The sequence below is a fragment of the Cicer arietinum genome, chromosome 5 (genome assembly GCF_000331145.2).
Source record: "Cicer arietinum cultivar CDC Frontier isolate Library 1 chromosome 5, Cicar.CDCFrontier_v2.0, whole genome shotgun sequence".
Lineage (NCBI taxonomy): Eukaryota > Viridiplantae > Streptophyta > Magnoliopsida > Fabales > Fabaceae > Cicer > Cicer arietinum.
In genome coordinates this window covers 3,811,023-3,834,423 of record NC_021164.2, presented here as the reverse complement: position 1 = coordinate 3,834,423, position 23,401 = coordinate 3,811,023, and the positions used below count along the sequence as shown (strand labels likewise).

The following is a 23,401-nucleotide window of genomic DNA, read 5'->3' as shown; positions in this document are numbered from 1 at the left end:
GGGGGTAGGCATAACCCTCTTTCTAACGGCTGAATGAGTCCTTGATGTTCAACTTCTTCATCGACTATCGAATTGAAAATCTCAATTCGGTTGCACCTTTCTCTTTCGTTTGAATGCTCGATGGCTTTTAGAAAATTGAATGTAACTGTTTCCTCATTTACCTTAAAGGTTAAGGTGTCATCCGCCACATCAATCATAGCTCTCCCTGTTGCTAAGAATGGTCTCCCCAAGATCAAGGGAATATCATTGTCTTCCTCCATGTCTAGTACCACAAAATCCACTGGAGAAATGAACTTATCAACTTTGACCAACACATCTTCCACCACCCCATATGGGTGTTTCGTTGAACGATCCGCAAATTGTAACATCAATTGTGTGTCTTTGACTCTTCCAATGCCTAACCTTTTGTATATAGAAAGGGGTATAAGACTCACACTAACCCCAATATCACACAGGGTTTTCCCAAAAGTTCTATCCCCAATAGCGCAAGGAATAGAGAAGCTTCCAGAATTCTTGAGCTTAGGTGGCAACTTCCTTTGTAGAATAGCAATGCACTCTTCAGTAAGTATCACTGTTTCATCGCCAATTTTTCTTTTCTTTAACATAATATCCTTCAAGAACTTGGCGTAAGCCTTTATCTGCTCTAGTTCTTCTGCAAAAGGAATGTTAATTTGCAATTTTTTAAAAACATCAAGAAACTTACCAAATCATTTTTCAGTTTCTTCATTTCTTAATCTTTGAGGGAATGGAAGTCGAATTTCAGGCTATGGCAGGGCCTCTTTTTCTACACCACATGTTATTCCTCCTTTTCAAGAATGATGTCCTCCTCAACTGATGTTGGGTTGAACATCTCCTCCGAGTGGATGGAATTGAAGCGCTTCCACCCTTTTTGGCTTTAGGTGGTACTGGTTCAATTACCTTGTCACTCTCGTTGTCACAACATTGACATTATTTCGTGAATTCGGAACTGTGTCACTAAACAAATTTTCGAGCGCTCTTTGTGCTAGCTGTTGAGCAATTTGACCCATTTGGGTCTCACGGTTCTTGATTGAAGCTGAGTGATTTTTATGGACGGCTCTTGACTCTTCAATGAAAGCACTTGTGTTCATTGCTAACTTCTCAATAGCAATCTCCCAAGCATCTTTACGAGATGTAGCTTGATTTGATTGAGCTCCTTGTTGACCTTGGGGTCCATCGTGTTGATCTTTCCATGAAAAAATTAGATGATTTCTCCAACCCAGATTGTATGTACTAGAGTGAGGATTGTTCTGCTTCCCGTTGTTACCCACAAAGTTCATCTCTTCTAGTTCTTCTGTATCATCATCATCTGGTACTTCACAAGTTCCATTTTTATGTGCTCCCCCACAAAAATCACAACCTGTATGTTTCAATAATTTGAATGAGGCCACTTGGGGTTGTATATTTAGAGCTGCCATCCCATTCTTTATCTCAGCGACGATAACATCTTCTATCTGTTTTGAGAGCAACTTCCCTTGAGTCAATCCAACATCCATAACATTCAATTCTAGCATACCACTTTTTAACCCAAAACCTCTATCATAGAACATCATTTGTTTATTTGATGCCATGATCTCAATAATTTTGTGTGCTTCTGATGTGGTTTTGTAATTCAAAGAACCGCCTGCTGTAGCATCCAACATAATTCTAGTGTTAGGCCTCAAACCATTATAAAATATTTGCATCTGAGTAGTGTCGTCATAAGCATGATTGGGGCATCCTGCTAGTAAACTCTTGAACCTCCTATAAGTGTCACGAAAAGATTCTCCTTTTTTATGTTTGTAACTGGAAATCTCTTGCCTTTTTCTAACGAACACAACAGGGGAAAAGTATTGTTCCAATAACTTATCTTCAAGTTCGTCCCATGTGGTGATGCTATCAGAAGGTAAAGAATTAAGCCACTCCTTAGCATCATCTTTCAATGACAATGGAAATAGTCTCAACCTTTTTCCTTCTTCAGAGCAACCATCCACCTTCACTGTTTCACATAGTTCAAAGAAGTTTGTGAGATGTCTATTGACGTCTTCGTTATGTTTACCGGAAAAAGAATCTCCTTCAACTCTCGGTATAGAGCGAGACTTATTTCAAACTTGTTGACTATAACCGGTTGGTTATGGGTGGCTAACCGAGCCCGATTTCTATCTCGATTCCCATACTCGCCGAAGGTACGTTCAGGTGGTAGATCAGTCATCTCCGCAAATATGAAGAAATTCCCCAAATCGTTTTCTTCTACTATTAATTGTCCTTCCCTTTGTCTCCTTTCTCGATTCACCTTTCAATTTGCTTTTGTAGTTTTTTCGATTTCTGAATCAAAGAGAAGTTCAGCTAAGGACTGGCCTCGCATACAAGGTTAGACAAATTGTGAGTAATGCAAAGTTTTAAACTAAATTTTTTTACTGCAGAGTAAAAAATTCCAATTAAGTAAATAAATTATAACTCAATAGTGATATGGCAATCATCGGCAAAGGCGCCAAAAACTTGATAGCATTTCAGTAAGTGTATTGAATCGTTTCTTGTACCAGTTGAATTTACCCTTTCCTTTCTTGTGTTCTACATCACCTTGGTTGGTCTTCTTGTTGACTTAGGCCTGTAGGGCCTACACTTGAGTTGCTGAGGTTGCTGCACACCTTTCTCTTACTCTCAGTTCATGAGCTTCAAGAGAGCCTTGCAAATCCTCCACCTTCATCTTATCAAGATCATTTGATTCTTCAATAGCCACCACAATATGATCATACATTTGTGTTAATGTTCTAAGGATCTTTTCAATAACCACCACTTCAGTTAATGATTCACCATTTGTTCTCATCTGATCAACAACAACCTACACACGATTGAAGTAATCTGCCACAACTTCATCTTCTTCCATATACAATAGTTCGTATTGCCTTCTTAGCATTTGGAGCTTCACTTGTTTGGTCTTTTCCCCACATGTATAGTAGTTAACCAAGATCTACCATGCCTCCTTTGATGTAGATGCCTTCAGAATTCTCTCAAAGTTGTTTGAATCCACACTTTGCTGGATGTATAACAATGCCTTGCAATCTTTTTTCTTGCAATCTTTGAAAGTTGTTTACTGTCTTTCTATTGGATTTTCACCAAGTTGTTCATAGTCATCTTGAACAATCTCAAACACTTCTTGAGCTCCCAGCAACAATCTCATTGATAGAGACCACCTCTCCCAATTCTTCCCATCAAGGATTGGCAAATTCGATGGAAATCATTATCCATTCAAATCTTCTTTCTTTCTTTCATTCACACTTGTGTTTCCCAATTTTTTTTTTATTCCACCTCACACTTGCAATCGTGTTTCCCAAAGGTTTAGAACTCAAGCTCTTGATGCCAATTGTTAGAACATGTTGTATAATTTAGAGAAATTGATAGTCATACTATATCTTTGGAGCAAATGGATCAGCCTCCATGGCTGGATGCGGAGGAGCCCCAAAAACAGCATATTTCCTCCCAAAATGCAACAACTAAAGGATTCTCTGACAATCCACTTAACACATATGACTTTGCGAATTTACATATCACATGTCCACTCAACTTTAGGATGAAGTGGTAATTGAGTGACGTTATATTTTTAACATTTATTTTCATAGTGACATGAAACATACACTTTATTTATTTATTTATTTCACAATCGTGTGGCAGATGATATTGAACAATAAAAAGAAGCTAAGAGGTGATGTCCTTCAACGTCATATTAGTAGCAAATAAATTCGTAGAATCCGTTAACTATGGTTCCATGTTGTTGCTCATTGTGTTAAAATTTCTGTTTTCATCGTCCATTAGGTTGGGGTAAACATTGCATTAATTAACAACACTATAAAAAATAGATAATGTACAATAATTGTGATCACATATCCTACGTGGACTAAGTTTAGGAAGCTTACATAAACTCAATTTCCCTAAGATGCGTTATATGTGATCACGTAATCATACATCAATTAAGTTTACCTAAAATTTTCAAATTCAACCAAGTTGGTCAATGGGTTGTGAAGGAATATGGAAAGAAGAATTCTTGGAATAAATTATATATTATTCCTTTCTTTGAAGATATTGGAAAATGTCCTCGTATGTATCATGGTAACATATATTGATTAAGATGAACAAATGTTGTTGGTGTATATCGATATAAAGAATCTAAAGTTGGTTGTTTATGATTCCAGGACTCCCAAGATTGATAATGGTTCTAACTGTCTATGTAGAGAGTTTGATAACAACTTGTTCTTGATATTGGGATGTTGGCATTGGCTATGTCACTTGGTCATATGATTTAGCACCAACTTATATGTTAAATTTCCGTTTATGTTATTTATTTTTGTATGCTTGTTTTAATTACTAGTGGCTTCATGAGTTAATTTTAATTATATAATGATTGATGGATTCCACAATTTGAGAAATTGCGGTTAGTAGTTTTTCATTTATTTGTTGGTTGTAATCGTTGATTCTCTAATCCCGCATTTCGTTTTATACAATTTACATGCACAAATTTGTTTATTTCAAATCCTAGAAAATGCATTATGTATTGAAGTCAACAGGTTATGCCAATTATTTTGATATTGTAGTGTTGTTTTGAATTTTTGTACATACGTAGCCCTTTAATACTACTGCTACTGATATCACTTAAAAGATTTAATTTATTTAGTTTTTGAAAAGGACTTAAAAAAGATTTTATATAACAACATTCTAAATGGTTAGGGACAAGTTTATAGAAAATAGAGATATAGAACATTGACAAAGAAGAAAAGTTTTAATCAATAATACTCTTTCTCAAAAGTGATAGTTTGCATGTATGTTTTCTTCTCATCTTTCATTCATACTAATAGATCTTCCAGCATCAACAAGATTACTATAATATAGATGGAGGAAAACACAATATACATTTACATATTAAGTTAATACTTGATCAGTCAATTTACTTTTATGATATTATAAGTGCATACATGCTTTTGGTTGGATTAGGAATGCTTTAACTGGTTATCTCATTTTAGCTTAAACTTCTAGCTTTCAGTAGTTTAATTGTATAGATTATGTGTGAGATTGCTCTCTTTTGATAACCTAATTGTACTGAGCACTTGTTTTGAGTTATTTAATGAAATCTGCTTTTGCTTTTTCAAACAAAAATAAATAAATAGAAAGGAGAACTAGCTTAGCTTCTATTGGTAGAATAAAAATAATACAGTGAATTATATATTAGTGAAACTATTAATTTAGACTGTGATGATTGTATTTGCCTAAGTTATATTTGGGCAGCAAAGGGGTGTCCAAGATGTACAAACTGATACATATACATATTTTATATAGGCTGTTATGTTACTTACAATGGATTTCCATTGGTTTTGTTTATTAATATATCTTTTTTTCTTCTAGCATTCACAATGTTCTCTTTCTTTTTTCTCTCTGTTGAAATATTTTTTTTAAAGATTGTATGAATTGCGAAACAAGTGTGAAAACTGAACTAATTCATCAGAAATCTCCAAGATCATTTTAGTAGGAAAGGATATGATATGACAAAAAAATTGCAAAAAGTTGGATATGGTAACAGAAATAGCCATCACCAGTAGTCAAAGTCAACTGAATTAAGATATTGTGCACATGTCTTACAAACACTCCCCATAAAGAGATCCAATCCCCAAAATTTGATGTATTACAATGAAGCCAAACCAAAAGTTAAAACAAATAACATCACAGTACTTCTTGGCATTCCTAAACTACTAAACAGATGCTATTACTACCTCAAGAAGCAGCCACTGTTATTAACACCAAATGTGCTGCAAATACGGGACACACCACAAAAACCAATCATCCTCATTATTACTTATTCTATTATTTTTGATAATAAACAATATTCTGTTATATAACATGTATCTGCTTTGTGTTTCCTTGAGCATCCAAGATTTGTTTATGGAGGATACTATGTATTATTAGAGGATCATGTTCATGTTGATAAACAAAACCCTTTAAGATATTTCCATGATTGCCATCAAACTCGATCCTACAAACTTGTGATCATGTTTTTATTGTTTAACTGATTCATGTTGAGGGTTCATTAAGTAAGAATGGTTAAATGTTCTAACATGTCACTTGTATCAAACAAGGTCCATTTGATGACTTTTCATCCTAAAAATTGAGCTAGAATGATACCCAAGTGGAAGAAATGATTGATGAGTTCTCCCAAAATCATTTTCAAAGTTTTTTTATAGCACTTTAAAATGATTATGTTTATTGTCCATGCAATATATCGAATAATACAATGACAATAAATTCAATAATTTAGCATTGCTATTCTATTGACCTCGTCAATTTCTTTAAACTTTTTGGTTTGAAATGATAAATGTTAGTAGTTAGTTGTTATTTTTTGTTAGAAAATGAGTTAAACTCATGATCTCTTTATTACACTAATCTCAATGTTCCATCCCCACCTTATGAAATCAATTGCTTTATACTGCCTCCATCCTTCATTACAAGACTCACTTTTAATATTTCTTTGTCTCTTAATATAAGTATCAATTGAGAAACATAAAGTGATTTTGTCTCTCTAATGTTATCAATAATTGTAAGGACATCTGTGTAACACATTTTTGATAAATTTAATGCTACAACTACTTTTCTTAATACATAAAAATTTTATAAGTGACAACCATACACCTAGTAGACACTTTGAGAGAAAAATAAATAGAGATGATGTTGTGATATAAGAGAGAAATAGAGAGAAAATGAAGTATTGAATGAATATTTGGAAATATGTGTCTATGTAATATTACTCAATCTTATAATAAGGGACAGAATAATTATGCTATTTTCATTGCCCATTTTTCAAAAATACCGTCAACCTAATCACATCCAACACATCACCCTAAGTCAGTTGCATGGTTACCAATTAACAGATATGTTTTTACTTAGCCCATTGATCCAAAGATTTGAGATAAAAAATCAGAAACAGATTGCACTAGGCACAAACTAGACAAAGTTAAAGAAAGAAATTATTGTAAATATAATTTTCACACAAACAACATGATATAGTTTAAAAGCATATCAGCCATCACACCAATATTTCTAAATTATGCAATATATGAAAGAAAAAAATTAATTTTTAGTTTATGCAGACCTCATTTACCCATGCTTTTAGGTAATTCCATATCTTCTGTGGTACACCTGTATGAGTTCTCAACTTTGATTAATTATTACATGATGTTATGCTATGGCGAGGGAAGCGGTTGATTAACATACATTTTTAAACCAACACAGTAGAATTTTTAGAAGAATATCATGCTACCAATATACTACGAGAGGCATAAATTATTAATGCTACAAATTTCATGAAAACAGATAAGCAAGATTTGAAGTGTTCACTATGGCTAATGTTAGAATATTAAAAAATATCTTATAATATCTATTATATTATATTAGAGTTATTTTCTATGATCAATTTATAATCATAGAGATATCTTAGAATATCTCTCATTATTATTATGATTTATACCTGCTTTAGGATTGAGTCTATGTTTCTCTATAAATAGAGATTAGTATTAAGTCTTTTGTAATCAAGTTAGCATAAAGCTATTATCAATAATATTCAAACCCTTATTATTTTCTCTTCTCTTTTTCTCTAAAATCCCACAACTTCAATATGGTATCTAGAGCCTATTTCGATCATCCTTGAACGATCATGCCTCTATTCTGCTGCTGAGTTCCCAACAGTTTGAGAATATAATCATAGTTTCTCTTTTCTAGCATGATCATTCCTTTTTATGACTAATGTCACTTCCGACCACAATCGTCGCTGCTGCCCCGTCTGCTACTGCTTCCTATCGTCGTTGTTGTCTCGTCTGCTACTGCCGCTGTCTGCTGCTGCTGCCCGTTGTCGCTGCTGGAAAAGTTTTCCGACACAACCACTTCCATTGTGTGCAGAATCTCCCAATGTACACAACCCATATTTTTTTAGGTCAAAAGTTGCTCCACATGCGCTCATGTGCCTCCAAGATCCGCCGAGTTCATCTCACGCGTCGCCACCAACAGCCTCGAGCTTAGGCGCGTCTGTCCGCCTTCCGTCATGATGTTTCAGTCGTCTAGATTGAGTTTTACTTCCTGGTTCCAGATTTGTTTTAAGTTTTTTTCTTTCGAGCCACATGCATACAACTTGGCAATTTGTCCCAGATACACTGGTCCCATCTTTGTCCCAGACGTACTGGTCTTGCCTTTCTCTCCCTGAAGCATGCCTCTCTCTCCTTGAAGCAAATTCAAGTTTAAATATTTTGAGTCTCTGATATTATTAGTTTGAAGCTTCCAAATGCAATTTTTTAGAAGGGCGAATTTTACTTTGTTCAATTGCTTGTCATGAATTTCTCTCATGCTGATGATCATTCCAGCTATCTGACTAATATTTATAGCAATTCTCTTTGACTTCACATGCATCCCTGAGTTGTCTTTCCATCTTTTTTTATTATTTTGCGGAGCAAAACATTGTTTTCTTGTAACAAGCTAAAGCTTAGTAAGCTTTAGCTTGAGACTAAGCTTTAACTTGAGGAGGAGTGTTAGAATATTAGAAAATATCTTATAATATCTATTATATTATATTAGAGTTATTCTCTATGATCAATTTATAATCATAGAGATATCTTAGAATATCTCTCATTATTATTATGATTTATACCTGCTTTAGGATTAAATCTATGTTTCTCTATAAATAGAAATTAGTATTGAGTCTTTTGTAATCAAGTTAGCATAAAGCTATTATCAATAATATTCAAACCCTTATTATTTTCTCTTCTCTTTTTCTCTAAAATCCCACAACTTCAACGGCTAATTCTAACCGGTTTCGCACCACACATCAAATATCATGAAAGGTTATATGAGCTTTAGATGCCACACATAACCAAGCATGGTTGATCCACTCAATTCGGTAAAAGCTAGCAATCAATATTTCCTCTGCATACAGAACGTGCTATGAGAGACTATCAAAGAGTCAAGGATAAAAACACCAACAATAAAAGATATAGCAGTAAGTGAATGCAAGGAAAAATAATCTAATAGCCAAGAGGGGCACTTAAAGCAGCCTTAGTTTCTAAAACTTGTGTCTCCTGTTGAATGATACTCTGCAAAACAGCTTCAGATGAGGTCAATTGATGGTTAAAAACATCCATTTGTTTAGCTAAAACGTCAATCTTCCAAAGCATATCTTCAACATCCTTGGTAACATGTTTCTTGGAATCCAATAACTTTTGGAATGCATCTTGAGAGAATTGCAAATCAGGAAACAAAGCGCGCTTTTCGACACCATCCAACCAATTCTTATCAAAAGCAAATCTGCGCGCATCTTGTATTAACTCAACAAATACAGAGTGGCTTGAACCTAAAACATCCAACACACTGCGGGTTTGGAGGAATTTCAATAGCTCAGCTAGGCAGTGATATGCATAACCCTTGTATCGGTTACTAAGTGAGGTGTCCCTTAAAAGACATGAAGGATGCTTAACAAGAAAATCAGTCAACAAAGACAAGTTTTGGTAATCCAAATGCTTCTTGGATACCAGTTCCTCAAGCTCCCATGTGACAATAGAAGGGGAATTTATATCTTCCACTATTTGAGAAGGGTTCCCTAATAATGAAGAAAAGACTAGTTAAGGCTCTCCAGAGAACTAAAACAAAATGATTAAAAATAAAATTGAGTAAATACCTTCAAAAGGCATTGAAGGAGTATGAAATTGTTCTTCAATAGTTGAGGTTACTTTGACAACAACATCATCATTTAGAGAAACTGAACAAAAAGCGGAAGTGGAGAGAGTTCAACTTCAAAAATCAAAAGGGTGATGAGGTAACATAAGAAAATAAAATTTATCCAAAAGAATCTTCACCTTGATCATCATTAGTCTTGGTAGTTTCCACTGAGTCTCTAACATCAACATGTTGTTCCTACACATATTCAAATAAACAAATGATATTAACATATCCAAAATATTAATTTTTATACGATTAGCCTCACTATATTAACAATTTTTTAAAACCAATAGAACATGTTTGAAAATTTGGTTACATACTATACACTCACCTTTGATGAACTGACTAATTCTAAATGAATTGACGGTGTTATTGTGTTGGCATTTGTTAATGAAGTTCCTTCTTCAACACACTGCATAAAAATAAAAAGTTTAAGTTGGTAGTATAATTCAATTCCTACATTAAAAAGTCAAAGAAAACATGCAAAATAGGGGATATGCCTTTTGTTTAGGAGAAATTAATTGTATAGGTGGCCCATTTCTTGTTTCTGAAATGGTAGACATAGTTGCAGCAACAGTTTTTTCTGGTGTATAACCCTCTTGAATATTTTGGTCCTCTATTTCTTTCAAACACTGTGCAGCAGGAAAAGGTAAATAAGCTGTAGTGTATTATATGCACAATAAGGTGATACTATATTTACATTATTTCCTTGAGAAGGTTTGGCGGTAGTATCAAATTCTCCAAGTGGATGTTGCTGGTTTATCAAACACTGTTGATTGGTTGATTGTTCATTCACCAACTCCTGTATTAAGAACAGATGCATTCATTACCAAAGTCGTAGACTATTGAATGAGTTTATGGAGAGGAAATTTGATATGGCCTGCAAATTACTTTTGAATTTGTTGGTAATATTGCTATTGATGGTATCTCTAAATCCGGAACATTTTCAACAAATTCATGCTCTGCTTCTGGTGTGAGTTTCATTTGTATCTGCACAAAAAATAGTATGTTTGATTCAAAGACATTGTCATGGTGATTGTATTCAGGTGTGAGTAAATAGAATGGTATTGACCTGTGATGCCGCTTCAACTTCAATCCCACCATCAAAATCTTCAGTGGTTTCTGCACTTGGACTTTCATTACCACTATCGCTACCATCGGACTCTTCTTGTAATTGTTGAAATACGTTTTTATATGTTTCACGATCTATAGCAAAATATTATTAGATAGTAACTCATAAGCATAACATTTCTTCAGAAAAAAAAAAAAACAGAAACTCATGAGCACAACAATAAAACCAAGATGTTGACTAGGATGTACAATTATTTATCTGTCTATGCCTAATAATGAAAATTTTACCACTTTCATAAAGCATCTCTAAGTATATAGGTAACTCTATGTGCTCTTGCATTTTCAAAAACACTTATTCATGCACATTTCTACTTTAGATAATTTGTTATATTCTTCAACCAACTAGTTTAATTTTTTTAATATTAAAAGACATATAATTGGTTGGTAAAGATAAAACAAATGACTATATGACATCTTTGACATTGTCGTAATATTTTTTGAAAAAGCTATACCTAGAGAGACATATATATTCTCTATTAGTACTTGGTAAGAAATGCAGAGGGACTCCTAATACTTGGTAAGAAATGCCGAGGGAAAAAGTTAAAGAATAAATTCTCAAGAAAATTTTGACAAATGTATCTAGAAAGGCGGGCATTAATCAAGTAAGTCTATTTCAGATAAACAATTAAAATTACACACACACAGATACATAGACATATATATTTGTAAAACTCAAACTGTCTACATTTCGATTGACTTGAGAAAGTATATATTCAAATAAAATGTAACATACATTTGTTTCTATTGTAAAGAACTTTGTGGTAGTGTAAAACTGTCTATATACACATTTATAAATAAGAAGAATTACAAAAAATAAACACAATTATCAAAATATTTTATAAACACGACATGATATGTAGTTAATTAAAACCAACATGTAATAATGGTTTTAAAAAATATTGGGTATAATGTGTACCTGTGTTTCGTACGAAAAAGTTATAAATTTCAACGAAGCTGTAGGGAGTAGATGCTAAACACGAAGAGAGTTTTCGACAATTTCGTACAAAACGATTTTTTGTTGTCTGAAATTGAATTCCTTGGGTGAAGAAGAGGCTTGGTAGTTTGTCAAATACTATAAAATTTAGTTTTGGAATCTTGACTTTATGATCTCCTTCACTTTTGAATATTTCCTCCAATTCAAGTGCTTTTCTTATTACTAGTGCCTCTAGCTCAAGAAACTCTTTACATATGGAGACCGGAAGGACATATTTCAACTTGCAGCACTTTACTACAACAAGTACTTTTAGCTTTGGGAAGGAATTCAACATGTTTTGATTCTGCAAGTCATCTTCAATGATATGTTTCAACTCCTTGCATTCTTCTATTCTTAGAAAAACTAATTTTGATAGGCATCTTAAAATAGAAGTGGAGAAAAGTACTTCCAATATTTCACATCGTATGATTATTATCTTTGTAAGGTTTTTTAGGACAAAAGAATTTTTGGGTCCCCCAAAAAGGTACTTCATATCATGCATATCAGATAACTGAATCTTTTGCAACCCTAAGTTCATTGGTTGTCCATCCATTTCATTGAGACAAAATAAATTTTCTGCTTTGGAGTTATCTACCCTGAGACTTTCCAAAGGAATAAAATGTTTCACGCTCAATTCCTACAAGTATGTACACCAAATAAATTAGTTGTATCATAATAACATTTCTAAAATTCAGTAAAAAAGACATTTTTAAAATTAAATAAGATCTCGTTTAAAATTATATTCTTAAATTACATGAAATTAAACTTCCATTTTATAAAAAAATTATACATTTAAAATGATTTGTCAAGTTAGTTAGATATTTTCTTGGTTCCATTATTTTTATACGAAATGATGTAAAAAAATGTATATTCATTATTAAGATAGAATAATTGACATAACCATAGAATACACGGACATATTATGCCACAATCTATTTCCTAGAGATACATTCTAAAGTATCAACACACTACTAAAAAAAACAAGCACTTGTGAGACTTAGATCTTGCTTGGAACTACTATCTTAACACGATTCACCAACACTGCACAAACATTGATTCTATTGGAACAAATGTGACATTCCCGTTTCAAGTTTTTTCCACTAAGTAGTTATCAATTGCAATCCAATAACATTCTTCGAGTAAGAATGAAATCATTGATTAATTTGGCAAACAAAAAATATATAAGAAAAAAGGGATACCTTCATGATTGTACTGTCTTGAGATTTTGAAACTGAATGAATAATGAAATCACCGATAGATTTGATATCAACTTGGGAGCAATTTTTTAGTTCAAGTTCTTTTAAAGATGGAAATGTTGGGCGATATTTTTTGGGACACATAGCGACTAAACTTGGCAGATTGCAAAAATTGAGATATTGCAATGCTGAAAGATGAAGGTGAATCTCAGTGTGATTTTGATGGTCATTAGTGTAGTGTCCAAATATGTATTCCAATTGCATGCACTTTTGAACGTGGAGCCTTTTCAATGTAGGGAAGACATTGCCCCAATTATTGCCACTACTGTCATGATCTTCGGTATCTATCACTATGTGCTTCAATTCATCACAATTTGTAATTGTCAAAGTTTCCAACATTCTTGGAGCAATAGACAGGATAAACACCGATTTTATCTTCAAAATTTGAAACAGCACAATGTTTTTAATATTGCACATGAAATGTGGGTGTACCGAAAGACATTGAGCACGTTCCCATATATGAAGATTGTGTGAATTTGATACCTGTAATGTAATCCCAATGTAAAGGAACTAAAAATCATACTAAACATTCCTTACATGTGCATGCAACTTATATAAATGCAAACATATAAGTTATAATGTTTCTATTATAAGTCCTTAAGATATAGGCTTACATTATCTATAATAAATTTAGTGCATCGAAGTGTTTGAAACACTTCCAAACATATTCAACTTATAATAGAAACCTTCAAGTTTGGGATGCTAAATATGCATAAAAGCTATCAAATAATATACAAGATACACATTAAAAAGATAAAGTATCACAATAAACCCGAAAGGTGAGAGGGTTACCGATGTGATTGAGTAGTCCTGTGGTTGATCCTCAGAAACCAATGGAATTCTAGTTGTTGACGAACTCCCAAATTTATCACCACGACAACATATAAAAGGCCAAGAGAAGATATTGCATTTGATAGGGTCCAATTCTATTTGTTCCTTGAAACCATCTCTGGGAGTGGAATATGAAGATTGTGTGAATTTGATACCTGTAATGTAATCCCAATGTAAAGGAACTAAAAATCATACTAAACATTCCTTACATGTGCATACAACTTATATACATGCAAACATATAAGTTATAACGTTTCTATTATAAGTCCTAAAGATAGCCTTACATTATCTATAATAAATTTTTCTTTTATAAGTCCTAAAGATAGGCTTACATTATCTATAATAAACTTTTCTTTTATAAGTCCTAAAGATAGGCTAACATTATCTATAATAAATTTAGTGCATCGAAGTGTTTGAAACACTTCCAAACATATTCAACTTATAATAGAAACCTTCAAGTTTGGGATGCTAAATATGCATAAAAGCTATCAAATAATATACAAGATACACATTAAAAAGATAAAGTATCACAATAAACCCGAAAGGTGAGAGGGTTACCGATGTGATTGAGTACTCCTGTGGTTGATCCTCAGAAACCAATGGAATTCTAGTTGTTGACGAACTCCCAAATTTATCACCACGACAACATATATAAGTCCAAGAGAAGATATTGCATTTGATAGGGTCCAATTGTATTTGTGCCTTGAAACCATCTCTGGAAGTGGAACATGACTCATTCACAAGCAAAGACATGGAATCATAGCATTTCGGAAAAATATCTATGAAACTTGGTAATTGAAAGAGCTCCATTTGTTTTAGTGACTTAAGTTCAACATGTTGGTATTGGCTAAATATGTATTTCAACCCATCACATCTTTTGATTGAGATAGCTTCTAGTACTGGAAAATCTTGAGAAGAGAGGAAGGGAATTATCGATTCTAATCGGTGACATCTCTCAATATCAAGAACTTTTAGTTTTGGAAAAATCGAGCCATGCCTCTTGTTATCATTATCACCATCGTCTATTTCTTCTCTTGATTCCTCCTCTCTTTTTACATCTATTATGTTTTTCAGTTCCTCACAATCAGTTATTTCCAATTTCTCTAGTTGCACCAGATTCTGAGACATCAATTGAAATAGGGAAACCAACATTGGACATTGCTCTAGTATCAAGGTCTTCAAATTGCTGAGATTTAGCTTGCAATTAAAAAATCTTTGAAATTTTTTACACTCCATCATTGATAGCCTCTCTAAATTCTTCAAAGAGTCAAAGGATAAGGAACCATTGAATAGTTCTTCCAAATTTTCCATCATATCTAATCTTAGTACAACCAATTTAGACAATACATTTGGTACTTGAGAACCAATAGTTTTAATGAGACACTGTAACTGTGAAATAGAAATCAAATGAAGCTCAACAAGATCATTCATACCTAGATCTATAGGAACAATCTCAGGCATGAGATTTCTCCATCCCCTCTCAATTTCTAATAGTTGAAGAAACTCTGTTGTTCGCATGAAATAATTGAGTGTTTTTTCTGAAAAAAAAGATGCATCACTAGCACAAAAGTTCACATATTTTGATTGTGAATATTTCGTTCTACTCCAGCCCTTATGAATATGATACTTTTGCAACTCGGGTATGGTTATTTCTTGACAAAAATTGTTAAAACTCTTTTTGAAATACAACTCTTCCAGTGATGAGCATTTTTCAATGACTTCAAATGGATTATTCCTTCGAATTACGCAATTATCCAAGTTCAACAATTTAAATTTCCCCAATTTTGTAATTTCAAATGGCAATTCATTGATTGCACAGAAATCCAAATCAAGAGTCTCAAGACTTGGCAGCTTTCCCAAAATAGAGATGTCACCTAAATCCACTCCTTCAACCAACAAAGATCGAATATTCGTCAATGACTGAATTGATTGTGGTAATGATAGAGAGTGCACTTTGTCAGTACTTTTAAAGTATAAAACTCGAAGCTTGAAAATATTTTCAAAGAAAGAATTTGGGACTTCCATACATTCCTGGCCTTCACTGTCTATGTCAAAAATTAGAGTCTCAAGTTTGGAGCACTCAAATTTACAAGAAAACAAATCCATGCCCTTCCCTTTACAAAATAAATATTTGATATTTATTTCTTTTTGAACCAATAACTTTTGATCTTTTATAGATAAATTTACATCCCAAATCTCTTTGTTCGCTATCCATTGAGCCGCATCATGAACTAAATCATGCATTTTTACATTTTCTTTGTTTTCGGTATCAATGACATCCAACAACAAACAAGAATCTATGAGTTTATTTTTGGCAACAACTACTTCGTTTCGGGTATCATTGTAGCTGCGATAATCCTCCCCAAAAAGGCCCATTCCAATGCCAAGTCTAGTTAGAATTTCAACAGAAATTATTTCATCTTCTGGGAATACAGAAGATAAGAGGAGCAATTCCTTGGCTTTTTTATTCTTCATATAATCATAGCTAAACTTCAAACATTTATAAATTCCAACCACATCGTCATCAACATTAGGCATGGACACATGCTTCTTCAAGGATTTCAAGGTCGCATCCCACTCATGCTTGCGATGTTGTTGGCCCTTTAAACTTCTGGCAATTACTGCAATTGCAACCGGTAATCCTTTGCATTCGCGAGCAATTTTTTGTCCCTTACTGGTCAAGCTATTTGAAAAACTATCGTTTATACCGGCATACTTTTTGAACATGATCCATGCATCTTCATCGGATAAGATCTCCAATTCAATTTTCTTATCACAATTCATTGTATCGAGTATTCGTTTACTACGTGTGGTTATAAGAACTCTGCAACCATTGTGATTGTCTTGTTTTGGAATTCCTATTCTATCAAAATCAAGAGGGGTGTCTTGATCCCACACATCATCCAGAATAAGAAGAATTTTCTCACCATTTGTTAATCTGCTCCTTAGTATTTTGGGTCGGTCTGAGTTATTACAGTCTTTGAGTTTCAATCCTAGAGGTCCAGCAATATCATCTTGAATCTTTTTTATATCAAGAGTAAATGATACTGTTGTATCAATGACATGATCGAATTGTTTAGATTCCTCTAATTCTTTACCCACTTTTATGGCCAATGTAGTTTTTCCGGTGCCCCCCATCCCTTGCAATCCGGTCATATAGTTGTTGTCATCTTTTAGTACATCCAATAGTTCTTTGTATTTTGACTCTCTGCCTTTAAATTGAATGTAATAGTCCAATGAATAATAACCACAACCTGGAAGAGATTGAGGGAGATCAATAATTTCAAATATTTCTCCCTTTTCTATTGACGATTTAATCTCCTCTGTCATATTTACCAACTCCTTTCCCCTTTTATATCGCCCTATGCAATCAGGACAAAATCCAAAAAAACATGTTTGTTTTGTTTTGGTGTTCCCTTGAATCAGCTTATCAACTTTCTTTATCCAATGAAGAACATTAGCCCGAATGACTTTACCTTCACTTACTGCTACTTGAACACGTTGCTCCATAGTTTTTCTTTCAGCTTCCAACTCAGGTTTTATTTCTTCGAATTCCTTAGCAATGCATGTGAAGCAAAATACAAAACGTAATTCTGCTGTTACCCTATTTATCAATTTTTCCACATATGTCTTCCCCAATTCAGCCAAGCAACTCACCATCTAAATCAATTTCAATAGATCAGAGTTAGCCATATATGCTCAACAAAGCTTCAAATAGACATTATTTAATTTTTAGTCTAAGTTTTACGAGCAACAAATGTAAAATGAAAGGTATGATGACCAAAATAAATAAATAAAAGAGTAGTTTAATTATAGATGTTGTTTATGTTGGTTTTTTCTATTTTGGTAGTTTTGCTGTTAGTTAAGTAATCACCCCCTCCATAATGAAATATAAAAAAAAATTAATAATTTTACTCCTATTTAAAGTGTTTATGGTAAGATAAATAAGTTAGTTCATAGTTTATAAGCTCATATGACAAAAAAAAAAATATATATGTATCGTAACAGTCATTTTGTCACAAGTTTATAGTTTTTATACATTAGTTTATAGCATTTTTTGATAAATTACTTCAAGTAGTCTTTGAGCGTATAACTTATCATTTTTTCTATCAATTTTACCTTATTATTTTAACTAAAATCTCTTTGTACTCTTTATAATACATTATAATTTAAAATAAAATAAGTATATTTTATAATTGCAGGAATATCAAAGATCAGATGGTCCATGAAACAAATGTAAAATATACATATATGTTGAACATATTTTAAAATAACATTTTGGGGAATAAAAATTAATTTAATATTAATAAATAAGAAATTTATCATATTAATAAATTTTAAATTACAAAAAGAAAATTAAATTACTAAATTCAAAATATTTTATATATTAATTGATATAAGTATTTTTGCTTATAGTTACTTAGCTTGCTGTGTCAAATTGATCATGTAGCCAGAAGCAGTGGAGACTGAAAGTGGAAATAATTTTCAAACAGAAAAACTGAAAAAGTAAACAGAATAATGTTAACCAACCATTGAATATGATTTTTACCTTGTTTTCCAACAGATTTACAAATAACCGCTTTCAGCAAATGCTCAAGTCTTGTGAATAATCTTCTCCTATTCTCCAATCTACGGAGAGAATAAAGTAATGTTTAATGCAATTGAAGTTCTGTAGTAATCAAAAGCAGCAGAGACTAAATATTTCTAGGTTAAATCTTTTTGCTTTGTCAACATTCTCCATACTCTAAAAAGCTGCCTTTTTTTTCCTTTCGGATTCGAACTAAGTATGGCCAAAATTAGTTACCTAAAGTAGTTACCAAGTAGAGAGAACTTTTAATGCTATGTTTGATAATTGATATATAACTACAATGCTAGTGGATCGAGAAAAATAGGACCAATCTGAGCAACTAGAGAAATCTTATGCGATTAGTCTAAAAAGTCTTAATAAGTGGAAAGGGTCTCTCTGAGTTAAAAAAATTATTATAACCGGAGGAAAAATTTCTTAAGCACACAAGTCAATTTCTCTAAATAATTATAGAAAAAAAATAAAAATCAAGTTGAGGCATTAAAACATTATTCAATGTATGGAGCATCCAACAATAGTGGTATGACGACAAAAATAAATAAAGATTAGTTAGTTAGCTACTGAAAATGGAAATCGAACACATACAAAAAAAACTAAAAAAGTAAAACAGAATATAAGGAAACCATGAGATTATTTTTAACCTGATTTTGAGTACTTTCAGTGCATCGTAGCGCAAGTTTTATGAACAATCTTCTCCTTTCTTCAATCTGCAGTAGCTAGCATCAAGAGAATACGGTAGTGATCAATGCAATTCAAGTTCTGCAGCAAACAAAAACAGCAGAGACCGTAACACTATTTCCTTTTTTTTTTTTTTGGTTTCTTACTACTCATGTGTCTTGCACCAACAATCTCATGGGGAAAAGTGTGAATTATTAAGAAAGTTTACAGCTAGCTAGACAATAGTTTAAAGGTTGCACTGACAATCTCATGGGAAAAAGTGAATTATAGAATATGTTAATGTCTTATTTTCTGTGCGTGTTTTATTTTATTTTATAAAAGTTAATAAATTCTCTTATAATTATTTTACACAATTATTAAGTAACTATCTCATTATGGATTAAAAATGATTTTTAGTTTGAATTTAGTTTTGAAACCAAAATATTAATGATTATGATTACTTTATTAGTATTAATAATAGTTTAAATGTTTGTAAATTAAAATTCTAATATATCTGATTAAAAAAAAAATTCACAATTACCACACAGATCAATGATTAAAATGATCGAGTGAGAGAATAAAAAATATTTATATTTTATTTTCAATTTTAAATATTGGTAGATATATATAATATATAAATATTTACAAACGATGGACAAAGTCATGTCTTTTGAATTTTGATGAGTTTTATTTTACTAAAATTATTTAAATTAAATTTATTGTTTTATAGTGTTAATTGACATGAAATTAAAGTAATTCATTTGCAATTATTTATATTTTATGTATATTTATAATTGTTTGACGATTAATATTTTGTAATTGTTATAAATTTTGGATTTCGATTTGAAACCAAAATGTTAATCATTATGATTACTCTATTAATGTTAATAACAATTTGAATGTTTTTAAATTAAAATTCTAATATATCCAATTTAAAATATAAAAAATCACAATTACCACAAAGATGAATGATTAAAATGATCGAGTAAGACAACAAAAAAGTAATAAAGTAATAAAGTAAAGTACAAGATGAATGTATTTTCAACTATTTCACTTTAATCATTTTTAGTTTCAGCAATAAAGTAATATATTTTATAACTCAATTTTATATCAATTATCAAATACATTATTTCAACATTTGGCATATTCATCAATCTCAATATTAATACGTTACTTTATTTATTCAAGTCATTCGTCAAAATCGGTACTTCTCTTCTATGAATTATATCGGTACCATTATATATATATATATATATATATATATATATATATATATATTATTGATATAAATACTAAATTGAGACATAAAACTTTATATTATTTTTTTAAAATTCATTTAAATTAAATAAATAAAAATATATCTGCGCAACACGCAAGTCTGCATCTAGTTTTTAATTTAAAAAGAGACTTCTACGATGTATGAGACGGTTCTAACTATGATTCAATCCAATTGTGTTATTGAAGAACGAAAAATACACAGTAATGAAGAATACCTTCCTTCAATTGCAATTGATTTGGGAGAGAGTAAATTTACGCGTCCATAGATTCGACCATTTCGCCAATCAACAACAGCTCCCTTGTTACTTGTTGGAAAAAAAATCGGAGATAATTATTTCAATAATGCGAATTTTTTTTTTCAACTGTGCATAAATCGTCAAGCAGAAAATACAATTCCAATAGCAATAATAATTGACAAAAAACTAAATATGAGACAAATACAATTTTTTAACGTGGAAAACTTCTCTCAAATTGAGAGAATAAAAACCCACCTAGTCCATGAAAACTTCCACTATAATAATTAATGAGTAGTTTTCATAATAACAAGTAGAGAATATCAATAAACAATAAGAATCTTATAACAATATTCCACTAAAGTGGATATGTCAAAGTAACTCTCAGAAAAGTAAAACTATATCCTTTTGTGGTTTGTTACAGTTGTCTTCTTTCTTCACATCTAAAATAAGGATTTTAAATCTCTTTTATTTCCTTCACATGGGCCTAGCTCAATAATACCACATATTCTCTTTTTTTCATTTTTTTTTTCAATAATAACAATATTAATACTAATAATAATAATATTAGTAAAATTGGTGGGTTCCACTTGGGGAGTGAGCCCACCCAACAAATCTATCCCTCACCACTCAAGTGGGAAAGTTTTACTCAACCATGTAGGCCTTCTTTCTACAATATATCATCTTCGACACAGGCAATGTCTTTGTCATCATATCTGAACCATTCTCATCAGTATGAATCTTCTCAATTAAAAATGACTTCATTTCCAATGCATCTCGTAACCAATGATACCGCACTTCAATATGCTTCGACTTTGTATGAAAAGTTGGATTCTTGTTGAGATGGATCGCACTCTAACTGTCACAGAATAACACAAACTTGTCTTGCTTGAGGCCTAATTCATGTAGGAATTTCTTCATCCACAAGAGTTCTTTGGAAGCTTCAGTTGCTACAATGTACTCAACTTCAGTAGTGGATAAAGCAACACACTTTTGTAACCTTGATTGCCAAGACACGACTCCCCCTGGAAACATCATCATATACCCCAAAAATAGATTTTCTAGAATCAATATCACCTGTCATATTTGCATTTGTGTAGCCATCCAACAAAAGTTCACCACCTCCATAGCATAAACACACTTTGGAAGTGCCTCTAAGGTATATGAGAATCCACTTCATTGCTTTCTAATGATCTTTACCAGGATTAGAGAGAAATCGACTAACAACCCCAATTGCATGAGCCATATCTAACCTTGTTGACACGTCCCGAGCCAAATAAAAAAATAATAATAAATATAATTAATAATAATAAATAAAAATAAAGTAACCCCACTCACTCTCACCCCCTTTCCATCTTACTCCCTTATTTTCTCCTATTTTTCTCTCTCTCCCTCTCGGCACACACTCCCCTCCCCCTTTTTTGTTGTTTTTTTCCTTTCTTTCTTATCCTTCCCATCTCCTTGCTTCTTCTCACTCTATTACTCAAACCCTCAATCCTTAAAAGAGATTTAACATCCCCACAAGCTTAATTTCTCAAACTCCTACAAATTCTTTTGGTTGGGATTTTTGGGTTAGGGTTTGTGTTCTAAGGAAGGAAAAGGGTACCCATCTCTTGAAAGTGGTTTATTGAGACTCATTGAGGTAAATGCACAACTCTAATCCTAGTATGAATTCATAGAAAAATGTAGTTTTGAGTAAAAATCTTATTTTGTGCTTAGAGTATATTTAAATGATGTTGATGGTTTCCTAGAGTTAGCTAAACTTTAGAATATTTTTTCTAAAATCTTGGAAATATTTTTGATACTCAGATTTGTCAGTTGATACCCTGTTGGCTACTCTGAGAGTTTTTGGAGAGCAAACTTAGACGATTCTCCATATCTGTGAGTTGACGACGATCATCGTCATATACTTTTATACTGCTATTATTATTATTTTACTTGTTTTCTATATTAAAGTATTTATTGAAAAATTTGGGAAACACAACCTTTGAATTTTATCTCGATTTTATCAATTATTTAATTTAACGGTCGTTGTTATATAATATGTTATTATTTTGATTTACGTATGAGCTACAGTATGTAAATCTTGAATTGTTATGCGATTGAGTATGTTTTTCATGAATTACGATGAAATGATTTTAAATGCACGTTTTGGGAAATCGGTGTTATTGTTATTAAATCGTTAACAGTGTTAGGTGCACCTAGTTACCTCGTGTTGATTAAGGAGAGTTACCCGTTAGATGGAACCGCCCCTATGAGAAATGTCATCTGTAGGAGGAGAGGGCTATCAATGCGATGTAAGCTCCCTAATTGATACGTGATGATGCGTTGCGGAATTGAGAGGAGAGGGTCATCCTGTAACACCCCGTTTTTCTTAGCGAGGGTGTATTTTTTTTTAAAAGTAATTAAAATAAAACAGAGAATTAAATAAGGTAAAATACATTTGGATAAATATTTAAGTCGTAACACAACGACAAATAAGTCAACAGAATTTACAAGCAGCGGAAAAATTCTCAATCCATGAATTCAAAATATTTACATAACAAAAGTAGTACAGTCTTCTAGTTTAAAAATAAACGCAACCCAAAAGAAAGACATCCTTTCCCTCTGGGACAACCTAGTCTGATCATTTTACAAGACAACTTAAACACCCTGAGTGATCTCCACGCGCCCCGTGAGATCCTCCTAACGTAGCTGCAGTCAAGCGTCCCCATCTCCA

The 23,401-nt window shown here is 32.3% G+C and overlaps 3 protein-coding genes and 1 non-coding gene across 4 annotated transcripts in view; 1 reads left to right on the top strand and 3 right to left on the bottom strand.

The window, feature by feature from the left end:
• LOC140920334 (uncharacterized) overlaps positions 1-2,209 on the bottom strand; it is a 2,437-nt gene extending 228 nt beyond the window's left edge. Inside the window, exons 1-4 of the mRNA XM_073368589.1 lie at positions 2,098-2,209; positions 1,535-1,996; positions 1,040-1,378; positions 350-652 (exon numbers count right to left, since the gene is read on the bottom strand). Of these exons, the coding sequence (XP_073224690.1) occupies positions 350-652; positions 1,040-1,378; positions 1,535-1,996; positions 2,098-2,209 (1,216 nt within the window). The remainder of the gene's footprint in view (positions 1-349; positions 653-1,039; positions 1,379-1,534; positions 1,997-2,097) is intronic.
• LOC113786789 (small nucleolar RNA R71) lies at positions 1,721-1,826 on the top strand. The gene has a single exon (XR_003473102.1). It is a non-coding gene; the product is annotated as a small nucleolar RNA R71 (small nucleolar RNA).
• Positions 2,210-8,754: 6,545 nt separating the features above from the next.
• LOC101504174 (uncharacterized) lies at positions 8,755-14,058 on the bottom strand. The gene is made up of 11 exons (XM_073368931.1): positions 13,891-14,058; positions 13,042-13,581; positions 11,786-12,479; positions 10,811-10,944; positions 10,630-10,728; positions 10,439-10,540; positions 10,239-10,370; positions 10,070-10,150; positions 9,876-9,933; positions 9,698-9,778; positions 8,755-9,619 (listed from the first exon to the last, which is right to left on the bottom strand). The coding sequence occupies exons 2-11, from the start codon at positions 13,513-13,515 to the stop codon at positions 9,048-9,050; spliced, it is 2,427 nt and encodes an 808-aa protein (XP_073225032.1). The 5' UTR covers positions 13,516-13,581; positions 13,891-14,058; the 3' UTR covers positions 8,755-9,047.
• Positions 14,059-14,060: 2 nt separating this feature from the next.
• LOC140920333 (disease resistance protein RPS5-like) lies at positions 14,061-19,436 on the bottom strand (the record flags this gene model as incomplete). The annotated part of the gene is made up of 4 exons (XM_073368588.1): positions 19,156-19,436; positions 18,479-18,558; positions 14,488-17,589; positions 14,061-14,084 (listed from the first exon to the last, which is right to left on the bottom strand). Coding segments are annotated over exons 3-4 (3,126 nt in total), but the record flags the coding sequence as incomplete, so codon positions are not given.
• Between the last annotated feature and the right edge of the window lie 3,965 nt (positions 19,437-23,401).

Bases quoted from the DNA above. Each gene is read 5' to 3' on its own strand.
- LOC101504174 (XM_073368931.1), bottom strand. From the start codon at position 13,515: ATGTGCAATATTAAAAACATTGTGCTGTTTCAAATTTTGAAGATAAAA. The intron at 10,729-10,810 runs GTCAATACCATT...TTTTTTGTGCAG, and splicing joins AAGTTGAAGCGGCATCACAG to ATACAAATGAAACTCACACC. The intron at 9,934-10,069 runs GTGAGTGTATAG...GAATATGTGTAG, and splicing joins AATTAGTCAGTTCATCAAAG to GAACAACATGTTGATGTTAG.